General features: G+C 42.6%; 1 protein-coding gene and 1 long non-coding RNA gene across 17 annotated transcripts in view; both read left to right on the top strand.

Moving 5' to 3' along the window:
- LOC136942680 (NACHT, LRR and PYD domains-containing protein 12-like) overlaps positions 1 to 22,261 on the top strand; it is a 235,474-nt gene extending 213,213 nt beyond the window's left edge. For all 16 annotated transcript variants that reach the window (XM_067235630.1, XM_067235632.1, XM_067235631.1 and 13 more), the window contains 7 exons: positions 3,261 to 3,434; positions 4,961 to 5,134; positions 5,660 to 5,833; positions 13,808 to 13,978; positions 17,787 to 17,960; positions 20,263 to 20,309; positions 21,487 to 22,261. In XM_067235630.1, coding sequence (XP_067091731.1) covers positions 3,261 to 3,434; positions 4,961 to 5,134; positions 5,660 to 5,833; positions 13,808 to 13,978; positions 17,787 to 17,960; positions 20,263 to 20,309; positions 21,487 to 22,025 — 1,453 coding nt within the window. In that variant the 3' untranslated portion in view covers positions 22,026 to 22,261. The remainder of the gene's footprint in view (positions 1 to 3,260; positions 3,435 to 4,960; positions 5,135 to 5,659; positions 5,834 to 13,807; positions 13,979 to 17,786; positions 17,961 to 20,262; positions 20,310 to 21,486) is intronic.
- On the top strand, positions 10,033 to 11,278 carry LOC136942702 (uncharacterized). The gene is made up of 3 exons (XR_010876634.1): positions 10,033 to 10,096; positions 10,501 to 10,618; positions 11,135 to 11,278. It is a non-coding gene; the product is annotated as an uncharacterized lncRNA (long non-coding RNA).
- Positions 22,262 to 24,382: the final 2,121 nt, after the last annotated feature.

The raw sequence follows: 24,382 nt of genomic DNA on the forward strand, positions 1-24,382 counted from the left end.
TTCCAGATAAATTCAATACATAAACAAAAAATATTCCTTAAACAACATAACATTTCCGTTTGAACACATAACTTTCTATAAAAGTTTCAATAAACCCCGGCATTGTAATTCTTCAAATGAATATCGCTTTTGTTGCCAAAACTGGCCTTTACCAATTATCCTCACCAAAAAACTAGATTTCCAGCGAATTATTCAACATCGAATCTAGAAAATCGGTCTGTACATAATTTCCAAATCAAGAGTATGGCAACTCACAATATTTTCTCAAGTTTGACAAAGAAACAGAACACATATCTGTTTTCCAACGTCAAATTCAAACCACTTTTACATTTCTCTTTTCAACGTCAAGATGTCTTTAAAATGTCTTTTTTTTTTTGCACTAATGACGGGTGTGGGCCACTGCACGCAGAATGAGCTTCAATGAAAGAATCAACTTCCTCTAGGCTCAAGCGCATGCGCCTCTTTTCAAGTGGAGAATTCAGTAATTAACGTAGCATTTTCAAAACAGAATGTCTCCGTCTTCAAAAACAAATGCCTTCTGGCGGTAATCAGATCGATGTAAAGTCTAACATAAAATATATAACGGTTAACACAAAGTCGTAAAACAATATAACAAGTCAATCGTCTCTCCTCTACCAACAGTGTCATAACCGATAAACATTGTACGTCACCAGTTCGGAACTCAACTTCCGGTCACGAACCCCTCTGATTTGCGAGAGTTCGCCCCCAATTTCCAGAAAACTTTCAACAGTGATGACACATCTCCGGACATTCACGTACATTCTGCTCAAATTCCCACAATTAAAGCACGCATTTTGGATTGACCATACCTAGCAATTCGTGTTGGCCTACATGTTTTTCAACAGCATGTCAACACGCTCTGCATTAGCTTTGACCAACATAGCCCACAACACTATTTATTCCAAACACAACAGGGACTCAAACCCTTTGTACGGGAGAGGACTTTAACCTCTCCTTCTTTGAAACGCAAAATAATAAGTATAGGCAATTGCAAGTCAAAGCACAAGCCGCAATCTTTGCGGGAATCCAAAGCAAATCTATAAACAAATTCCAGGATCCTACTTTCTTGACTTTTCCTAGATATAGGAAAGATGGAAAGATGTCCTAGATATAGGAAAGATGGCAGATGTCAGAAGACATCTGACCTATCTCCATCCAATCAGAAAAATATTCTTTTCTCCACTTAAATAGATAGATACAAAATTGATAAGAAATAGATACAAATTGTGTATCTATTTCTCTCCACGAACTTATTTCGCAATTCAATAAGGTCCTTAAAACAAAACGACCCCACACTCGAAAATCCACATTTATCAATCCATATTTGCATTTGCAATAAACTATCGTTACCATACTTTTGTTTCATGTAATCGATGTTTGGACAGGTCAATTCTGCCTCCAGACCATTCATTTTTTAGAATTACAATCCAACCAACAATAACCAACGACGGAAAATAAAGACACAATTACTACCCCTTTTCTTTTCTAAAAACAATTAAATTCCAACTTCACAACTTTTCAATGAAAATATACCCCAACTGCACAATCATAAATTACAAATATTCAAACCAAAAAATAAAAATAATTAAAATTTTGTTTTTTGTAATTTGTATATAGCTTGAATAGTAGACACCATTAGTTACTCTTACTTCTTTTAATCTCAAAAAACATAACTTTCAATTAAAACAAAAAATGAACATGCGTGTAAAAACTCAAACCTTTGTTTTCAAAATCCCTCAGGATACGTCCTAACTTTTTCTTTTTTTTTTGTTCTTCACCTTCAGGGACTCAAACCCTTTGTAATCACTCAGCTGATTACCTCACTAGTATACTTTTACTCTCGGGACTTAGAATCACGTTTAGGCCACTTTAATAAATAAGAACTGTTATGACCACCAAAGCCAATACAAGTCGCAGAGGTCCCATAATATCAGCTTTAATGCAGCAGTTGGAAATCAACAAGTACAGAGCTCTGGGGTTGTCTATGTTTCCCTACCCGCAACATAGTTTGGGCTGGTTCACGAAGTCCAACTGGCTATCTTTCCCTGCCCCAGCATATCATATACAATGCAATTGAAAACACAAGTATCAAAAAAGGGTTGAGCTTGTTCTCTCGTGCATCAGGGAGTTGTTCTTGCCTACGCGCGTCCCACTTGCTCGGGTGCCATCTCCACCCAGTTTCAAGGTTGTTTCTGAAAATGAAGAGATAGAGACACAAAGAACAGCCTGCTTCCCACACTCAGTGTGAGACCCAATGTTTAAGCCTGAGCACACTTCTAAGTTCATAACTTTAATAAGCACAATATATTCTTTACCACCAAGATGTTGTGGAAAAATTCTACTGGCACTGTGTAGATTTGAACAGTCAAGAGATGGCGGTTTCAATAAATTTATTTAGTTTGTACAATTTAAGAATTAACAGAGTACTCTGTGATCAGTCATAACAAAGGAGGTGCTAGCCACAGATCGTTCGCAAGAGTGATGAAGAACAACCATAAAACCCTGCCTTATATAAACTTTAGATCAAATGGTTCTTCTGATGGTCAATCCATCAATGTAGCAAACTCTGTGATTGGTCAGCACTGCTCAGTGACAGTTTGACTCCATACCAAGTGTCCCACAGTTCTTTGATGTGGCATCTCTCCCCAAACCAGTAGATAGTAAAGCCACAGGAGTTCACCAGTCAAATGGTCAACTGTCCTTTGTGTGGACATCTTCAAACAAGTATTTAATTAACACCACCCATGCAACAGGAAGGGTCAGAGCAGCTTGATCAGTTCATCTATCTTAAACTGCTCCCTCAGATCACAATAACAATACAATTGAATCCACATTGTCTCCAGACCAGCTGTCTCATCATCCCCAGGTGTCATAAACTGCAAATGGCATCTCTACCAAATGGAGTTGATTCAACATTCATTGTATCAAGCTTCTTAACCAACTTTAGACTTCCATTAAAACACATTCCTCATATATAAAACACACACATTATAACTGTATTCCAAATTTCCACCACAGGAGGTTAACTGGTGAACACAAGCTTGAAAAGGTGGGTTTTGAGGGCCTCTATGAAAAATAGCAGGCATGTTGCAATTCGGTTTGGGAGGGAGGGTGCGGCAACTGAGAAGGCCCTGTCAGGTCCAGCGCTTGAGAGTGGTTGTGGTGGAGGAGGAGGTTGGAGAAGTAGGGCGGGGCCAGAAAAAGTGTTTGTAATCTTTCTTGTAATGATCCTTCTACAGGCTGTCAGGCTGTCACATTGCAGAAGAAGGCTGTGCTTCTCTGGCTTCAGCTCTGAAGACAAACCACCCCCTTCTGAGAGATCTGGATCTGAGCAACAGTAACCTGAAGGATTCAGACATGAAGCTGCTTTCTGCTGTACTGGAGGATCCACTCTGCAAACTGGAGACACTGAGGTCTGTAATCATGTTCAAGGGACAACTAATAGTTACACATTCAATCACATTTGCATGTTTGATTTAGATAATGTGGTTGCTTATTGGTTACGTTGAAACTGCATGCCAGGAATGAGCTACAACCATGAGGATGTTACATTTACATTTAGTCATTTAGCAGACGCTCTTATCCAGAGCGACTTACAGTAAGTACAGGGACATTCCCCCGAGGCAAGTAGGGTGAAGTGCCTTGCCCAAGGACACAACGTCAGTTGGCATGACCGGGAATCGAACTGGCGACCTTCAGATTACTAGCCCGATTCCCTCACCACTCAGCCACCTGACTCCCAATGTTACTCCCAATGTTACTCCCAATGTTATGGACATTTTTGGGAGAGACATTGTTCCTTTGATGAATTAAGAGTTTTTTAAATGACCAAACAGAAATCATTATAATGATTAATCATTAGGAGTTTAACACAGTAACACAAAGACAATTCACTATGTAGCTCCATCTAGTTTCCTAGACAGGGCTTGAGAGTGGTTGTGGAGGAGGAGGAGGTTGGAGAGGTAGGGAGGTGCCAGGTTGTTTATGACTTTATAGGTATAGTAGTATTTGGAAGTGAATCCTGTATTCAACCTGGAGCCAGTGGAGGTTGTGAAGGACAGGGGTGATGTGATCTTGGTGGTGGGTGGAGGTGAGCATATGGGCACCAGAGTTCTGGACTTATTGAAGTTTATTGAGGAATTTGCTGCGGCGGCTAAGAACAGGGAGGGTGGAGGAACCCATGATGGATTAGGATCTGTCCAAGAGCAAGACTGTACAGGAGGAAGAGGAGGGAGGTGACCAAGCACTGAACCCTGGATGTCACCATGGTGACTGGACACTGGAGGGTGACTGGGTGGTGGAGCATTTGCAGTTGTGTAGATGTTTGAAGATATATTTTCTCTAACCTCGATTTTTTGCAGATTCCTGTGAAACTTGATAAATAAACATATCCTGTAATGAAAGTGGTTGAAAATGAAGCTGTCTGATGATATAGAGGAAGAAACTGATGACAGAGAAGATGTTTGTAAAAATTGCTGCGTGAAATCTTCTTGATAAAGGATGAATAGCCTTAAATAATCATATGTTTATTTGTATCCTTAGAAAGCCCTAGTAATTCTCTTCAATGTGGTATGAACAGTTCAGGTGTATGATTTAACATGACAATGAATTGAATATGAAAACTTATATTGATATCATATTCTAACAGCAAATAAAAATGTTCTGAATGTTGGCTCAGGCTTGAATCATTGAATCAAGTTGACTTCTGTACTGGAACAAAACACAAGTGATACTTGTGGAAGGATTCATGTTCAGCACCAATATTAGACACGTCCTTCTTCCTTCTCAGCAGTGGAGGGGAGCCGTGTGACGAGCTATTGCCTCAACACACAGACAGAAACATGGAAGATAACATCTTGACATAATGTACTAAAATATTCTACTTATGTATACGTATATACATAGATGAGTCAAGTATGTTATATGATCAATTTTGCAGGCTGTCATGCTGTGGGGTCACAGAGGAAGGCTGTGCTTCTCTGGCCTCAGCTCTGAGGTCAAACCCCTCCACCCTGAGAAAACTGTACCTGAGGAACAATGACCTCCAAATTCCAGAAATGCAACTGCTCTCTGATCTACAGTGGAATCCACTCTGCAAACTGAAGACGTTAAGGTCAGTAATCATGTTCAACAGCAAACAACTAAGAGTTACTATCACACATTGTATTTGGATGCTGGATTTAGAGAATGTGGTTGATATTTAAATAATTTAGTAAACGTATGCCTGCAAGGATGAATCTGAGTTATGAAAAACGAAAAAGTAGGAGATGCAGTTCTCAACATGGGTCAGTCTTTCAATGATCAACAAGAACACCAGCAATGTTCACCCTGTATCAGGTTTAATCTGGTCAGCACCAGCATGTAGCACCTTGTATCAGGTTTAATCTGGTCAACACCAGCATGTAGCACTCTATATCAGGTTTAATCTGGTCAACACCAGCATGTAGCACCTTGTATAAGGTTTAATCTGGTCAACACCAGCATGTAGCACCTTGTATCAGGTTTAATCTGGTCAACGCCAGCATGTAGCACTCTATATCAGGTTTAATCTGGTCAAGACTAGAAATGAAGATAATCCTTCCAATACCAGAGGGCAGTAGAGATTGTAATGCTTTTTGTAATAATGATCCTTTCACAGGGTGTCAAGCTGTAACATCACAGAGAAAGCTTGTGCTTCTTTGGCCTCAGCTCTGAAGTCAAAGCCCTCCTTTCCGAGAGAACTGGACCTGAGTAACAAGGACCTGAGGAAATCAGATATGAAGCTTCTCTCTGCTGTTTTGAGGAGTCCACTCTGGAAATTGGAGACACTGAGGTCTGTAATCATGTTTAGTCTTGAACTAATAGTTTCAATCACACATCACAAGCTGTATGGGGTCATAACCTGGCAGCACTACTGTCTCTGTACCTACCCAACAGGTCTGTGTACCTGCAGGCCAATCCTTTTTGCGTGTGTGTGTGTGTGTGTGTGTGGGGGTGTATGCCTCTGGTAAGCCACAACCTTTATTCTCTCTCATATATTTTTTATTATTATTGGGTGTGCTTGTGTTATCTCACATATCAATTTATTTATTTATTATAATTTATTTTCCCATTCTGTTTCCCATTCTCTCAATTACCTAATGAATATGTTTTTGTCTTGATTTGCTGATGCAGGCAAATGTGGGGTTGAATAATATTACTTGCAGTAATATATTACAACTGTGATATGCTACCTGTGTGTATAATTCATTATTATGTATTTGTACCAGGTTAGTTTTGCAGCATAAGCTGCCTTAGAAATTAAAGTACCCAAAGACAGTTCACTAGACAGCTCCATCTAGTTTCCTAGACAGAACTGGAGTATCCAGTAACATCAGCACTTGATGCACACTGAACCCCAAAGAACTTCAGACAACACACCATTTTATAATACATCGTTCTCAAGAGTCATTGGTCCGTCCCACAATCACAAGACAGACACACAGCTGCCCCATGGCCCTTCAGACATTGGCTCACTGCACATCAAAGACTTCTTTCAGCCTAATCAATAATATGGCGTTGTCCTGGATGCAGGGCAGAGGTCACATCTGTGGTAAGTTAACACATACGAGGTTGTTGGTTTGGTGTGTAACAATAGAGTAGAAATATAAAGACAAATACAAAAATAATGTACAAAAATACTAAATTATTTACAGTAAATACAGACTTAATTCCAGCAAATACAAAAATTTGCAGTATTACAAAAATACTGCAGTAAGATACGAGCCAAAGATGCCTCAGGCCATGTTAGGTAGCTTCAGGAAAAAGAAGCTGTGCGTAGGACTATGGACTCTGCACAGCAACCTGAGGAAAATTTGTCTCAAAAACCCTAACAGCCAATTGCAGAATCGTCAGTTCGAAAATGTGGATGATACGCAGCAGTCTGCCTTTAACATTGGCAGTGACAGCAGCGTACCAGATGGTGATGGAGGAGGTGAAAATAGACTTAATGATGGCTGTGTAGAAGTGCACCACCCTTGTCTTTAGCAGGTTGAACTTCTTCAGCTGCCGCAGGAAGTACATCCTCTGTTGAGCTTTCTTGGTGAAGGAGATGATGTTCAGCTCTCACTTGAGGTCCTGAGAATGATAGAGCCCAGAAAAGGACTGAAGGACTCTACAGTGGAGTTAGGGTGGAGGAGTCACACAGGGTGATGGGGCTGAGTGGGACCAGGCTCTTTCTGAAATACACAACCAACTGTCCTCAGAGGGTTGAGCTCCAAGTAGTTCAGGCTGCACCAGTTCATCAGATGGTCAACTTCCCACCTGTAGGTGGACTAATCCTCACCAGAGACTAGTCCCATAATAGAGTTCAATAATTCCATGAGGAGTAGTGTGTGTGTGGTCACTACTGTCTGAACCAGTATCATGAGGAGTAGTGTGTGTGTGGTCACTACTGTCTGAACCAGTATCATGAGGAGTAGTGTGTGTGTGGTCACTACTGTCTGAACCAGTATCATGAGGAGTAGTGTGTATGTGGTCACTACTGTCTGAACCAGTATCATGAGGAGTAGTGTGTATGTGGTCACTACTGTCTGAACCAGTATCATGAGGAGTAGTGTGTGTGTGGTCACTACTGTCTGAACCAGTATCATGAGGAGTAGTGTGTATGTGGTCACTACTGTCTGAACCAGTATCATGAGGAGTAGTGTGTATATGGTCACTACTGTCTGAACCAGTATCATGAGGAGTAGTGTGTATATGGTCACTACAGTCTGAACCAGTATCATGAGGAGTAGTGTGTATGTGGTCACCACTGTCTGAACCAGTATCATGAGGAGTACTGTGTATTTGTTATGCATGTAACTGATTGGATAAGGAAGTAGTTGGAAAGAACTAAGACGTTTGTTCAGAGAAAACCCAGTAAAGTGATGTCATGTTCTGTGGTTATTCGTCCTCAAGTGTTTCTTTTCTATACATAATACATCACAGTTTGCATCTAGCGGCTGTTGTGCTGTTGTCCCTGTGGGTGACTCCTGTTGTACTGCATGAAGGGAAGGGAATTAGAAATAGCAAGAAAAGTGTGCTTGTTGTATTATACTACTGGATATTCACCTTCATTCTGACATACTATACCTTATAGGATGGTAGTATTCCAGTTGAGATGCAGGGATGGTCAACCAAGTGCCTCATATACCAAGTGAGATTTCAAACATACAACATATTGACTGTCAGTTGGGGATTGTTTCAAATCCCTCAGATTAAATGATTCCCAAAATGTTTACTGGTTATATTGATTCAAACCATTTGTTTTACTTCTGTCATTTAAGAATCATATTTTGAGCACAGATGTTCATGTATTGCATGCTTTCAACAAACTTAGGTGACCAAACAGTTGAAGAACATCTGGTCAGCCAAGTGCTCCATGAAATGAGATTTTGAACTTGGCCCAGTTTCCCAGACATGGATTAAGCGTAGTCCTATACTAAAAACAATTTTCAATGGAGATCTTCTTTTTATTCGACCTACTTACTTTTGGACTAGGCTTAATCCATGTCTGGGAAAGTGGGCATATATCTCTTTTATTAATATGGTCTGAGAATAATAAGTGACAGTAAATTAACACATTGAATCAGGAGAATAGTAAACCATTTAAAAGTAGCAGTTACAGTTACATTCTGCCTTCTCTGGGTGGTGAGGTAATCAAATAATACACATTCTTCTAAGTGTCTAAGTTAATTCTGCTGTCTTTTGGATTTATGAATTCTCTTGCTAGACTGAGAGTCAGAGACGTGTTTTTAGCACAGTGCTTCAGGGTGTCTGGAGAGACAGAGTCTGGCCCAGCTGCTTAGCAGGGGTAGGTGTTGTGGTCTCTCAGAGTACAGTCGTTTAGCCTCTCTCACCACCTTGCTAAACCTGGTCTTTGACTTCTTGAACCTGGATCTGTCCCTACTCCTGGACGCTTCCTCCTCGTCCAACCTCAGCCTTCTGAGTTTAGCCGTGAACCAGGGTTAGTCGTTGTTATAACTCACCCCATACCAAGTGAGATTTCAAACATAAAACATATTGACTGTCAGTTGGGGATTGTTTAAAGTCCCTCAGATTGAATTGATACCAGTATTTTTACTGGTTATATTGTATCAATACAATTTTTTACTACTGTCATTTAAGAATCATATTGTGTGCACAGATGTTCATTTATTGCATGCTTTCAACAAACGTAGATGAACAAACAGCTGAAGAACATCTGGTCAGCCAAGTGCTCCATGAAATGAGCCTGGGTTTGTCGATGTTAGAACTCACCCTGGTGCATGTTGGTATACAGCTGATTTTTGACTTCTGTCACAGTATCTGTGAGCACATCCAGACTGCATGACTGAGGCGTAGTGTGTGTGTGGTCACTACTGTCTGAACCAGTATCATGAGGAGTAGTGTGTATGTGGTCACTACTGTCTGAACCAGTATCATGAGGAGTAGTGTGTGTGTGGTCACTACTGTCTGAACCAGTATCATGAGGAGTAGTGTGTATGTGGTCACTACTGTCTGAACCAGTATCACGAGGAGTAGTGTGTATGTGGTCACTACTGTCTGAACCAGTATCATGAGGAGTAGTGTGTATGTGGTCACTACTGTCTGAACCAGTATCATGAGGAGTAGTGTGTGTGTGGTCACTACTGTCTGAACCAGTATCATGAGGAGTAGTGTGTATGTGGTCACTACTGTCTTAACCCTTTGAGGAGTACGTTCTAAATTTCTCGACTGTCCCCCCAGAGTGAGTTCTTTTTGCGCGTGAGTCTCAACGTTCCAGAAATTGATTATGACGCATTAAAATCGAATTTCTATACAATTTCACCATTTCTCGATTCGCATTTGAAAGTGACCTAGTTTGCACCCCGTATTAGTGACGACTACATTGGTTATTTTGTTTATCCGACCTTCTCGTGACGTATTTCTTCCGCTTCAGGGGATTGGCGAGACCTTCAAAGTTTTGGCTATGATTCCTTTAAGCCAGAAGTACTTGTATAATTCCTTTAAGCCAGAAGTACTTGTATAATTCTAATTATACCACCCATATATTTTGCACGATACTGAGATGAAAGCAACTGTTGTATTTCACAAGGTGATGTGTTTGCCAAACTAGCTAGCTCGTAGTGTAGTAAAGTGTCAATCAACAAGTTAGCTGTTGCTAATTTCCTAGGCTATGTTACGTTGTTTGTGTGGTCGGATTATAACGAATACAACATAATTCAGATACACCCAGTCAGTCTAACTTGATTGCTATACATCGTTGTGTTCTCTCTTCCATCTCGTAAACCTACGGAGTTGGCAACCAGACCGTGTTCTCAAAATAAGTTACTGGAAACCAGCAAAACAAAAATTAAAGATGCATTACAATCATAGCACATTAGTTTGACTGGATGCACCTGCATTATTTTGTACTCATTATAATCCGACCACACAAACAACGTAACATAGCCTAGTAAATTAGCAACAACTGCTGATTGTCAACCATGTGAGCCATAGGCGAGACTGGAGAATGACTCCCAGACCCCTTGACGAAAGGCGATCAAGCAAGCTCATGCAGCTTGGATACCTTCAAACCTTTTTGGTTGGCTTCTACTTTTCTGGGAAAACCTTTCTGGTGAGTAGATTATTTATAACCACAAATTACATACACATACCTGTGGCATGATATTGAGATGAAAGCATGACTTGTTGTTTTCCACGATCTGATGTTTTTGCTAGCTAGCGCGTAACTTGCTATGTTTAGTCTAATTAGAGCAAACACAATAATGCAGACATCCATTCTAAATTGATGGCTAGGTTTTGTGATCTATTGCTACCATCTACTGCCAGTCATTTCCGTGTTGTTGGAACATTTATTATTCCTCATTTATTGTCAGGCCACAGTTCAAGTATTGCAAAAATGAGGCAAGTGTAATTTGTTTGGAAAATCTAGGCTAGAGCTACTTGATGGAAGACATAGAATAAACCAGACTTTATGCTTATTCAAAATAACAACTTATTGAAATGACAAGACAGTAATGTATGACTGTAATGTTTCATAGGGTTATGAACACACCTCTTGTCATACCACTTGACTGCCTGCTGTTGACCGTTTTCTATATATTGAACATCTCCCTTTCTAATTTTACAGGTGAATGTGAATGTTGGCCCACACAGGCCCCGTTCCAAGAGACAGAAAATGTTGAAAGAGGGTTGCACTGCTGTACAAATTGTCCATGTATAGTACTACATTGCCATCTCTCAGGTGTGCAGAGCAAGTAAGGTACAAGGCAAAAAGCAACCCATCCCTGCTGAACATCAACTCAACCGTTGAGCACCTAATTCCTTGGTGTACCAGCAGTGGCTAAAAGCCCATCTCCCATCCCACATCTTCACCACATTGCATAGAGGGACTATAGAGAGCATCCCGAGGAGCTGCATCACGGCCTGGTTTGGGAACTGCACCACTTTGAACCGCAACTCTGCAGAGGATAGTGAGGACAGCCGAGAAGATAGTCGGGGTCTCTCTTCCCTCCCTCACAAACATACCTAACGGTGCATCCGCAAAGCCACACGCATTGTGGACAAACCCATGCACCCCACACGCACCTGTACATCATCAATATTTTTGCATATGGATGCTACCTCAATAACTAATGTTCACATATGGTATTAGTATATTATGTTTACATTCACATATTGTATATTATCTGTATATTTAGGAGGTTCCCTATATTTTAGCTTATCATAGATGTAATCTATGTTCTGTGTACTTATATGTTATGCCAGGTTGTCTTGCGTTGTCTTGTCTTCAGTGCCCAATTTCAGTGCCCAGTCTGACCTTGTGGTGTTCTGTGCACCTGACAATAAAACACTTGAACTTGAAGTATCCCATCCTCTTTGTGTCTTGGGGAATTTGTCACAAATTTAATCTTGTCTTGTTGGACCAATTTTATTGACCTAATTCTACTTAGTTGTTGTAGTTGTTTAGGTTATGTCAATGTCCTGGAAGAATGTTGTTTCGTTTCATTGTGTAATGTAAGTGTATGAATAAATGCCAGTTGACATGTCAAGACAACAGACCCAGATATGCCAAGCCCATCATGATCCTGGATGTCCATAGTGGATCCTGTGTAAAGGTCCTAAATATAGCCAGTAAATCACATAACTCAAACATGCTTGAGTTGTGATATGTTTTATGGCTCAATGTTTGTGCTAATGATATTCATTGATATGTAACGTGAGTGACGTGATTGTACCCTTTCCTGGACATGTACCTGAAACGAATTCAAGGATGCTGTGGTAAAAATTAAGAAACGTGTTTGTGTGGGTTTTTTATAGGTTGTTGCGAATTAGGGGTATAACTTTACTGTCATTACTGTTCCGAATTTGAAATATTCATATAAGTGAATCCACAGTGATCGGATATGGTATAGGATCGTTTGTAGCTGTCGACAAGCTAACTTGGCTATTACCGATAATATAGGCTGCCATGTTTTTTGTTTTGATCAGTACTCAATGCATTGTGGGTGTCAAAGGGTCAACGAGATAACCTACTCTTCTCACGAGAAAATAATGAGGTGTACGGGGTAAAGTGGTACATCATCGAAGTTCATCTTTGTTGCCGGAACACAAAAGAATCCAAGATGGCCGCAAGTAAATACGAGCCGAAAGACAGATGAATGTCAGATGTTTTAGATGCATATTTGTGAATGTATATCTATTATTTCGATCTCTGGTTGGTTATACAATAGGTAAAATGTGTTGAAAGTGATAGCCAAGTCAAGGAAAACGTATAATATTATGGTTTACTAGGTGACGTGAGTAAAGCGTGAGTTATTTTTGGTTAGCTGTTAGCTAACATTAGCCAACTAAATTGTCTGAACGTTTACATATGGATAATAAAGGTATACTTTTGCAAAATATACAGTACATTGAGACTTATGTTTATAATATACACGTAGGCTACTGCTGAAGGCTCTATTGTGACGTAATAAGCCAAACTGGACATTCTAAGGACGCGTTCGAAATCACACCTGTGTGATCGTACTCCCCAGGGCCCACCCAGAAGAAATCACACAGGTGTGATCGTACTCCTCAAAGGGTTAACCAGTATCATGAGGAGTAGTGTGTATGTGGTCACTACTGTGTTCGAACCATTCCAAAACATACCAAAGGATGTATTGTGTTATTGTATCTCACTGGTGAATTAATCTTTTAAGTTTCATGTCACAATAACACAATCAAGCTAACCATTCCTGAACAGTGTCATATATTCATTGATAGTTTGATCATGTCAGTACAACAGTGCCATAGATCTCATCTATAGTACTGATCATAGGAGATACTAAACCTTGTATTGATCCTAGTACCAAGGGAATTATGATCTGATTGGTTCAGAAAGACACTAGACAGTCTAGAACAAAAGATTCACTGATGGCCTACATTTCACATTATATGACTTAGAAATACCTCAGGAAGACCACATGATGTCTCAGTATACATTAGACAGGATTGTTTTGGGGATATTTCACAAGTACAATCCAGCTTAGTAAAATCAGCTTCTCAGGCAGGTTCATTTTTCACATTGGTTACTGGCTACTGTGTCATTGTGTTCGAGTCAAATGTTAAACTCTCATGGAAACTCATAGTTAAAACATTTAAGAAAGCTTGGTAGGAGCAATTCAGTGAGAGTTCCACTCTTCCAGAGGTGGTCGGTGTTGAAGAAGAGGTGCAGACCATAAGCAAAGCATAATCATGCATCAAGAGTAGAGATAACAATAAAAAGTGTTTGTGATCCCTCCCTAATGATAATCTTCTACAGGCTGTCAGGCTGTCACATCACAGAGGAAGGCTGTGCTTCTCTGGGCTCAGTGCTGAAGTCAACCTCCTTCCTGAGACAACTAGATCTAAGTAACAATGATCTGAAGGATGCCGGCATGAAGCTGCTCTCTGCTGGACTGGGGAACCCACTCTGCAAACTGGAGACACTGAGGTATGTATTTATGTTCTACATGAGCCATTAGTAAAGTTACCATCATCAAGTTGGGTATAAACTTAATGCCAAGAATGAGATATGCCTTCTAGTCATCAGTGAGGACTAGTTTGATAAGAAACAGGCAGATTTGCTGCATCTGAAACACTCTAAAACATGCTGTACATAATGATTGGCTGATATTTTAATTCATGTTTTTGTTTATTTTAGACAGAATGAAAATGTTGATGCAGCTGTTCCTGAATGTGCAACATGATTGCAGTCTCTTTGGGTAGTGTTAACAATCTGTATGCCCTTGCCCAAAGGGTAATAAATACAGCTTAATTTAATTTTCAACCTTAAACCTATTTCGCATTGAAACACAACCTGTCATTCATCAAACTTTGTGAACATCTGGGGTTTCCCTCTTCACAGTGGAAAAACATTTACTTTAATCTGTGAACACCAATTGTTTTATTACAACACTGAAATGTGCAGTCGTGGCTTTCGCAAAAAGAGAAATGGAGGTATTGTCATCTTCAGCACCTGTATAGACTCTGTAACCTAAATCAGTAGCACACATAATCTCAATTTCTTATTGTGTACGTGTGTGTCTGTGATTGTTGTGATGTATTTTTATGAATGTCTGGGTCACTAGGAAAAGTAAGACATTTGAAGTTTAAAAATAAAAACTATTTGAGGGTTTTCTCTGCTGTTAAATATAATAGCAGTCATGTTTGACCCTAAAGACAACACAAGGGTTAAATATACTATTCATCATATTATTGTACATTTACCTGGGCAGTGAGTTTAGCATCTGGCGGCTGTTGATCTGTGGTTGACGCCTCTTCCACTACATGAAGGGTTTCAAATTAGGAATGGCAAGAGAAGTGTGCTTGATGTATAATACTACTGTATATACTGTATATATGTATGGAACTGGCTATTCACATTTATTCTGACAGACTTTACTTCATAGGATGGTAGTATTCCATCTGAGATGCAGGGAGAGTCAGCCAAATGCCCCATACCAAGTGAGATTTCAAACACATATCTGCTCTTTAAAAAAGGGAAGAAAGAAAGTTGAACACAGAACGTCAGTCTTTTATTGATCCTTTTCACAGATCACAAAAGGTGACATTGACCATTGAATTTCTTGAGGTTGGCCCTGCTAATGCATCCTAACATTAAAGCAAAAAGAGCACAGAATGCAAACATGACTGTTACAACTTTAAACTAGAATTTTGGAAAGAATATAAAATGTTGAAATAGCCTATATAAAGACATAGGCATGATGGTGTTAAATGATTATCTGTAATCCATGAACAGCATACTAATATAGCAGTTCCTCTTCTCGCAGGGAGTGCAGAGCCAACAGGCAGTCAGGTTATCTAATGACTTAACATAGTTAAATAAATACTGACAGGTATTCTCTGTAATTTAAAAAAAAATATTTATTTGCTAGATACGTTTTTGAATACTTTTGGTTAATTTCACTTCCATTTAATTTCCCCTTTAATTTTTTAGAAGAACTTCTTATATTGTCCAATAGCCTGAAGTGTTTGATGGCACGCCCTGTCATGTGATCTCTGTCTCTGTATCAGTTATCCGTGTTGCTAAAAAGAACACTGTTAACTGAAGGGAACCAGATGTCTATCTGCTCAGAAAATTCTAAGCTAGAGAAAAATTTACCATCTGAAAGTTAAAGTCTATTAGTAGCCGGTCCAGAACAAATAAGTTTACTGAGGCTTTTTACAGTAATTTAGAAGCAAATTGCCTCAGGTTTACCACAGAAAATTCTCAGGGTATAGCTAAACCAGGACGTTTTGTAGCTAATAGGCTACAGAGCGACTGAAGTGGGATATTCTTCAGTTGGAATCCAACTCAGTAGAACAAGTTCGGCAGGTAGGCTGATATTTGACCACTTTATATGTATAAATTACGTTTTAGTTGACTGCGGCAGGGTGTGGGGAATGGGAGGTAGTTACAAATAGCTAGAAAGAGGCAGCAGGAGAGGGCTTTGTCGGGAAAGTAGCTGGTTGCTGTTGTTTATTAGGTTGTCATGACTTCATGAATGATTAACGTCCTGTCACTGTTCAGTTGCTCATCCTCCTGGATATCGTGATATTTAATACAATTCTGAAGCAGCGGCGGCAATGATGATCTACGTCGAGCTGTTATAGAACTCGGTTTAGAGAGGGAAAGGTCACGTGGCCGTGAACATTGCTTTCTGCAATGGTGAATGTTCTATTTCTCGTACTGCTTAAGAATAGGGGCTATAGACAAGTTTTTGAGCCGCTTCCGCTCTACTTCTTAAACTCCTCCCTTCGATGCAATCCACTTCCGTTCTGGCGGCTGGGTTTGTTTTGCTAGCTAGCTCCGTTGTGCCGACAAAGCATTGATATCGCAGTGACAAAGAGGATATACAATTTACAACATGAAGAAAAGTGGTTCGGAACGACGTGTGTGGTAGTTGGTTGCAAACACTCGAGAAAGCACCTGAACGAGTGGTTAGATAGAGTGCTACGACCACCAGTTTTAAAACCTAGAATCGCCTCTAGCCTGTTACAGTTATACTACAGTAGTATGCTTATTGTTTGTAGGCTATTCACATTTTGTTGGTGTTCCTTTGTCCTATTGTTGCAGTGGATTTAATAATTATACATTGATATGTGGATATAATAATTCAAACCTTTCAAAGTGCCAATACACACATCTGTAAAAGCCCATCATGAGGTGTGTAGCCAACCGGTGCTTGTTTAAAGCAGTCATAACCGCGTTCATAGGAAGAATAGACAGATAAGTAGGCACTTCAGGCAGTGACAAGCCACTTAAATAAGGATAACAGTGTACTGCCTGTCTTGTCCTTCTGAAGTTGTTAAATTGAATAGGCTGAGCATCAACATGTAACATCAATAGCCTAGAAATTCCAAACGAATTAGCTTTCACTGTTATGTATACCTAGGCTACTTGGACCGTGTCCTGGCAATAAATAAAGAACATTATGCTACATGTTTTGCCAGGATAACTGGCAAGACCATTGAATGTTCATGATGTTCCTGTGTGTTTATTCCTTTGACTGGGTACAACAACGCGATCAGTCAACCGACTATAAATGTTTTTAATGTCAGGCTACGAATTTATAGAACAACTTCTGTCTGATATGTGTGGCATCCTTTAGCCAAATAATTAGCCTACATTTTGCTGAGAGATTGAAGAGCTAGACAACAAATGTTCTAATGAATCACCGACTAAAGTCATCTTCTGACATTGCCTTTGCTCCATGTTAAAAGCTACAAAATGATGGACTGGCAGAGCTTTATAACTATAAATCTACTCTAAAATGTACTTAAAAGTATGGCGACGACGTTGGCAACTTATCCAGTAGTAAATGTCAAACGACAAGTATGTCAAAGTAGTAGAACCGTGATCCCAAGCTAGCATCGACATCGCTGTGTTTACACCGGCAGATGCTTTGCAAACCACTTACAGCGGAAATGAAATGCATTTGTGTAGAGTTATGGCGGCCCCCTGGGATTTGGCGCGTAAACTTGTCTACAGCCCCAACTAATTAGTTGTGTTCATTCAAGTCAACTAGAAATCTAGTTTTTTTTGAGCGGGCTTTATGTAGCAGACGTCCTGATGTTCCATAGAACTACTAGCACCAAACTGACCACAAACCTAACCTTCCTGAACTGGGGGGAAAGGTCACTCTGTCTAATGAGGGGGAGGAGCAGCTATGACAGCACCTGCCAAATGAACCCCTCTGTGCTGACTCACTCTGGAGGCCCAGATGGATTCTGTCACAACATTGATCCTCTTTCTACAGGTTGTCAGGCTGTCTGGTCACAGAGGAAGGCTGTGCTTCTCTGGCCTCAGCTCTGAGGTCCAACCCCTTCCACCTGAGGGAACTGGACCTGAGCTACAATCATCCAGGAGAAAAAGGATTGGAGCTGCTCTCTGCTGGACTGGAGGATCCACACTGCAGACTGGAGAAACTCAAGTAAGGACATGTTTGTGTTTTTATATACCTCTTAATGTAATGTTGCTTAACACTGAATATACATCCAAGTATGTTAATAGGCCTTGCATTTCATGATTATACAATCACAGACTGCATGTTTATTTAGGACAGTGGGTTAGGAAGAGAGAAGCCCTATATAATCTACAATAGCCTTTAGTGCAATTATGACTATATAGCTACAATCATAATTGTATTTCCTGTGGTCTATTCCAGAAAGTGGGTTTAAGTGAAAACAGTGAGTTTGTTAACCCTGAGATGAGGGAAACTCTGGGTTTTCTGTTCCAGAAAGAGAGGAAACACAAACTCTGGTTACGTTACCCCGGTAACTGATGGTAACTAACCTAACCTGCTTGCTGGCAGCTTTTGTTTAACAAACCATGAATTTCTCCCTCTCTCCTCCCTCATGCCGAGCCTGAAGCAACTATCAGACATGGGGTGTCCTTTCCTCATCCAGGGCTCCAGACTAACTTGTTTTACTAGGAGCACTGTAGCCCCTAACTGAACATGTTGGGGGCACAGGCAGAACATGTAGGGGCCTACACCTTAAATTGACCTGCAAAGCAATTATTCACATTTTCCCCATTTTAAATGTATTACTGATAATGTGCTGTTGTATTTTAGTTTGCAGTAGGGCTGTGCGATATGACCAAAATCTCATATCCTGATAGATCCTTTCATATCCCGATAACGATACATAACACAATATGTCACATTTTCTTTCAATTCAATGAATAAATAGTTGATATAAAATGACCACATGGAGAGGCTCTAAATTGTGGCCAATTTGGTTGCATATGTAAGGGAAAAACTTGCCTGCGGCGCCAAATGTGCTAGGACCGCCACTGTGTATAACACATAAGGATGACATGAAGTTTCCATGCAGAGCTAACCTGGTGTTTACTGAACATGTCCCTGTTAATCTGTGCTGTGGAGGTTGATGGACCCTCCTCAGGGTTTCCCGCAGCACTTTCCAGTTAAGGCGGCCGCCTAAGCAACACACGCCTGCCGCCTTAACTACGTCGTCCAAAACAAAAAGAAAGATGAATGCCGTGTTACTCTGTCCTGTTTGCTCCCTTTCATTCCAAACAGTACCTTCTCTGCAGAATGCATTAGTCTATCGTACAAACGACCCCCCCCCCCCCAGAACACATTAGGCTAGACTCTACAACCCCCCCCCCGGTCTGACGGCAAACCCTACCACCTTAACTAACACATTTTCTGTGGGAAACCCTGCTCCTCCTTGTAATGCCCAGTCATGCTCTGTTATAAAGGAGAAGAATGTGCCAGTTGTTTTACCATTCATTCTTTTTTCTCGTCACGTCAATGTACATGTCAAACCCATAATTCCACACAAGAACCTCAAAACAACGTACATGGGGAGAGAACAGTGTAGCTCAGTAGCTACCATACAGTAAGATGTATACCTCTGTAGGTCTTTCTGAATCCCTCTCTGTGGCAGCAGACAACATATCTGTATCATTCTGTGATGAAGAGCATTCTGTTCTACTGTACTGTACACAGTCTTTGCAATATTGAGAACTTAAACTACAAGAAGTTCTGTTGTGGGAGAAGGCTCAACAAGGCATGTAACACCATCAATGACCTTTGGGAGAAATGAACCCCCCAAATGAAATCTCCACAAACACTGAAAATGTCAGCAGAAACATGAGAAAAAGTCAACCCCCAGACTATGCTCCTAGAGGAGTACAGTGTGGGAACAGGAGAAAACACCTCAGCACATGGGCACGTACATTGTACAACATTACAGAACTCATGACATGCAAAGGGGGTGGGAAGGCCAAAGCAAAATATGCCCTACCTGTTTGAACTGATTTTATATTTCATTTTCAGCTGCTGCCAAGTGTGTTTTGTGCCCATAGGATTGTTCCACCACTTGTTCAGCTGTAGTAAGACGTGTGGTTAAATGTCAAATAAATAGTCTGCATTGAAATGTACTCATTGACCAATTGTCTCTCTTTTGCTGTTGCAGTTGTTGTTTACCTTTCAGAAAATGTTTGCATACTCGCCTGCACGCATGAGAATTCCTAATTCCAGTGAATTAGAATTAAACTAACTCAGATCAGCTCTTCTGGAACCGATAACTCTGTGCTTCCCATCTCAGGGTTCATCAAGTCAGAGTTCAGGGTTAGGCTCAGAGTTTGTAAAACCTGTTTTCTGGAATACACCTCTGATGATAAACATAGAAACAACATGTTTACTTTAGTCACGTAGCAACAGGTGAGGTGTCATTTCCTCATCATTCCTCTGCTTCTCCCTGCAGTGTGGATCATGGTGGAGAGTGCTGGATCAAACCTGGTCTTAGGAAATGTGAGTATTGACTGCTACTTAGTTCTAGTACACAGGGTCATACAGGGACAATACCATTAGTGACTTTGACACTGTCAGAAATGCCCTCCCTTCACCTCCCCTCTCTCTCCCTCCCCTGTTCCCCCCCCTCCCTTCCCCTAGCTGCTGTGTGTTTCCTCTCCCCCTCCCTTCATCACTCCTCGCTTCCTTCCCTCTCCACTGCCCTACCCTCTCCTCCTCCCTCCCCTCCCTTCATCTCCTTCTCCCCTTTCGTCTCTCTCCTCTTCTGAGAGGAGGTCAGGGGTGGGGGGAGAGGAAGTGGGGGGGAGAGGAAGTCAGGGGTGGGGGGAGAGAGTAGAGAAGGGGGGTAGGGGGAGAGGAGGTGGGGGGGGAGAGGAGGTCAGGGTGCGGGGGGGGGGAGAGAGTAGATAATGGGGGTGGGGGGGAGAGGAGGTGGGGGGGTGGGGGGAGAGAGGAGATAAGGGGGGTGGGGGGGAGAGGAGGTGGGGGGGTGGGGGGGAGAGGAGGTGGGGGGGTGGGGGGGAGAGGAGGTGGGGGGGAGTGGAGGTGGGGGAGAGAGGAGGTGGGGGGGTGGGGGGAGAGAGGAGAGGATGTGGGGGGGAGAGGAGGTGGGGGGGGAGTAGGTGGGGGAGAGAGGAGGTGGGGGGGAGAGTACATTTACATGTCTTCATTTATCAAGACGCTTTTATCCAAAGCGACTTCCAAGAGAGAGCTTTACTAAAGAGCACAGGTCACTGATCATAAACAACGAGACGCCCCAAAAACATTGTGGGGAGCCAAAACATGAAGCATACATTGTGAAAAGCAAAGAAGTGCCAATGGGAAGAACCAGAAGAGCATGTAGTTAAACAAGTTATAATGAAACAACATGAACCTCAAAAGTGCAAGAGTGTACCTGTAGAAAAGCAACAAGAATAGAATTCACAGCGAGTACAAGAAGTTAAATCAGTTCCAACTAACCAACAAGAGCAACAAGTCCCTCAATAAGAGTCATTGTGTTCCTGGAGGAAACTCACATCAGGTCCAGCAAATCATTCCTAAGTACCGTAGTACAGGAGTAGATAAGGGAGGGGGGGGGGGGAGAGAGAGAATGAAAGGAGGAGGGCAGGAAGAGGGAGACATTCTAATGTGAATGATGTTGATCAGTAATATATTGTGTCTTGGTCTCCCCCATCAGATGCCTGTGAGCTCACACTGGACCCAAACACAGCATGCAGACTCCTCTCTCTGTCTGAGGAGAACAGAAAGGTGACATGGAGGAGAGAGGAGCAGCCGTATCCTGATCACCCAGAGAGATTTGACTACTGCTCACAGGTGCTGTGTAGAGAGGGTCTGTCTGGGCGCTGTTACTGGGAGGCAGAGAGGAGTGGAAGTTGGGTTTATATAGCAGTGACATATAAAGGAATCAGCAGGAGAGGATGGGGTGCTGACTGTGGGCTTGGATCCAATAACAAGTCCTGGAGTCTGGACTGTGATGGTAACAGTTACTATGCCAGTCACAATAATAAGATCACTGTCATACCTGACCCCCCCTCCAGCTCCCACAGAGTAGGAGTGTATCTGGACTGGCTGGCCGGCACTCTGTCCTTCTACACAGTCTCCTCTGACACACTGACCCACCTGCACACATTCCACAGCACATTCACTGAGCCCCTCTATCCTGGGTTCAGGGTTTTTGACTTTGACTCCTCAGTGTCCCTGTGTCAGGTAGAATAGCCCACACACTCTCACACACTGTGCTCACATAGATGTCATTGAAGATTGAACTGTATACAGTTGTAATTGATATCCCAGAGTGTTTGTAAATATTGGTGTGTGTAGAATGTTTGTTTTGTTTTCATTGTTGACAAACAACATTCCTGTCTTTGATCTCAGTTCCACTGAATGTGATGAACTAAATAGTGTCTTACTGCCTAAATAAGGAGAAATAAAGATGTTTTATACAGGATGATAGAAGACATGCTGTGTGTTCCTTGGTGACCCAGTGGTCCTACACACACACACACACACACACACACACACACACACATGTACACACACACACATGTACACACACACACACATGTACACACACACAATGTTAACACTACATTTAGGACCAGTAATGGGACACTATTACCCACTTGAATATACACTGTGTGTGTCTGGTGTGATCCACTCTCCCCCTGACCTCCTCTCTACCCACCACCTCCTCTAACTCACTGAGTGATAAAGATGGGTGTTGGGAGGGGGGGGGGGTCTAACTCACTGTAGTGATAAAGAGGGGTGTTGGGAGGGGGGGGGGTCTAACTCACTGAGTGATAAAGAGGGGTGTTGGGGGGGGGGGGGGGTCTAACTCACTGAGTGATAAAGAGGGGTGTTGGGAGGGGGGGGGGTCTAACTCACTGAGTGATAAAGAGGGGTGTTGGGAGGGGGGGGGTCTAACTCACTGAGTGATAAAGAGGGGTGTTGGTAGGGGGGGGGGGGTCTAACTCACTGAGTGATAAAGAGGGGTGTTGGTAGGTGGGGTGGTCTAACTTACTGAGTGATAAAGAGGGGTGTTGGGAGGGGGGGGGTCTAACTCACTGAGTGATAAAGAGGGGTGTTGGTAGGGGGGGGGGGGTCTAACTCACTGAGTGATAAAGAGGGGTGTTGGTAGGGGGGGAGTCTAACTCACTGAGTGATAAAGAGGGGTGTTGGTAGGGGGGGGGTCTAACTCACTGAGTGATAAAGAGGAGTGTTGGTAGGGGGGGGTCTAACTCACTGAGTGATAAAGAGGGGTGTTGGGAGGGGGGGGGTCTAACTCACTGTGAGTGATAAAGAGGGGTGTTGGTAGGGGGGGGGGTCTAACTCACTGTGAGTGATAAAGAGGGGTGTTGGGAGGGGGGGGGTCTAACTCACTGTGAGTGATAAAGAGGGGTGTTGGTAGGGGGGGGGGTCTAACTCACTGTGAGTGATAAAGAGCGGTGTTGGGGGGGGGGGGGTCTAACTCACTGAGTGATAAAGAGGGGTGTTGGTAGGGGGGGGGTCTAACTCACTGTGAGTGATAAAGAGGGGTGTTGGTAGGGGGGGGGTCTAACTCACTGAGTGATAAAGAGGGGTGTTGGGAGGGGGGGGGTCTAACTCACTGTGAGTGATAAAGAGGGGTGTTGGTAGGGGGGGGGTCTAACTCACTGAGTGATAAAGAGGGGTGTTGGTAAGGGGGGGGGGTCTAACTCACTGAGTGATAAAGAGGGGTGTTGGGAGGGGGGGGGTCTAACTCACTGTGAGTGATAAAGAGGGGTGTTTGTAGGGGGGGGGTCTAACTCACTGAGTGATAAAGAGGGGTGTTGGTAGGGGGGGGGGGTCTAACTCACTGAGTGATAAAGAGGGGTGTTGGTAGGGGGGGGGGTCTAACTCACTGAGTGATAAAGAGGGGTGTTGGGAGGGGGGGGGTCTAACTCACTGAGTGATAAAGAGGGGTGTTGGGAGGGGGGGGGGGGTCTAACTCACTGAGTGATAAAGAGGGGTGTTGGTAGGGGGGGGGGGGGTCTAACTCACTGAGTGATAAAGAGGGGTGTTGGGAGGGGGGGTCTAACTCACTGAGTGATAAAGAGGGGTGTTGGGAGGGGGGGGGTCTAACTCACTGAGTGATAAAGAGGGGTGTTGGGAGGGGGGGGGGGGGGGTCTAACTCACTGAGTGATAAAGAGGGGTGTTGGTAGGGGGGGGGGGTCTAACTCACTGAGTAATAAAGAGGGGTGTTGGGAGGGGGGGGGGGGTCTAACTCACTGAGTGATAAAGAGGGGTGTTGGGAGGGGGGGGGTCTAACTCACTGAGTGATAAAGAGGGGTGTTGGGAGGGGGGGGGGGTCTAACTCACTGAGTGATAAAGAGGGGTGTTGGTAGGGGGGGGGGGTCTAACTCACTGAGTGATAAAGAGGGGTGTTGGGAGGGGGGGGGGGGGGGGTCTAACTCACTGAGTGATAAAGAGGGGTGTTGGGAGGGGGGGGGTCTAACTCACTGAGTGATAAAGAGGGGTGTTGGGAGGGGGGGGGGTCTAACTCACTGAGTGATAAAGAGGGGTGTTGGTAGGGGGGGGGGGGTCTAACTCACTG

The sequence above is a fragment of the Osmerus mordax genome, chromosome 5, assembly GCF_038355195.1.
Source record: "Osmerus mordax isolate fOsmMor3 chromosome 5, fOsmMor3.pri, whole genome shotgun sequence".
Lineage (NCBI taxonomy): Eukaryota > Metazoa > Chordata > Actinopteri > Osmeriformes > Osmeridae > Osmerus > Osmerus mordax.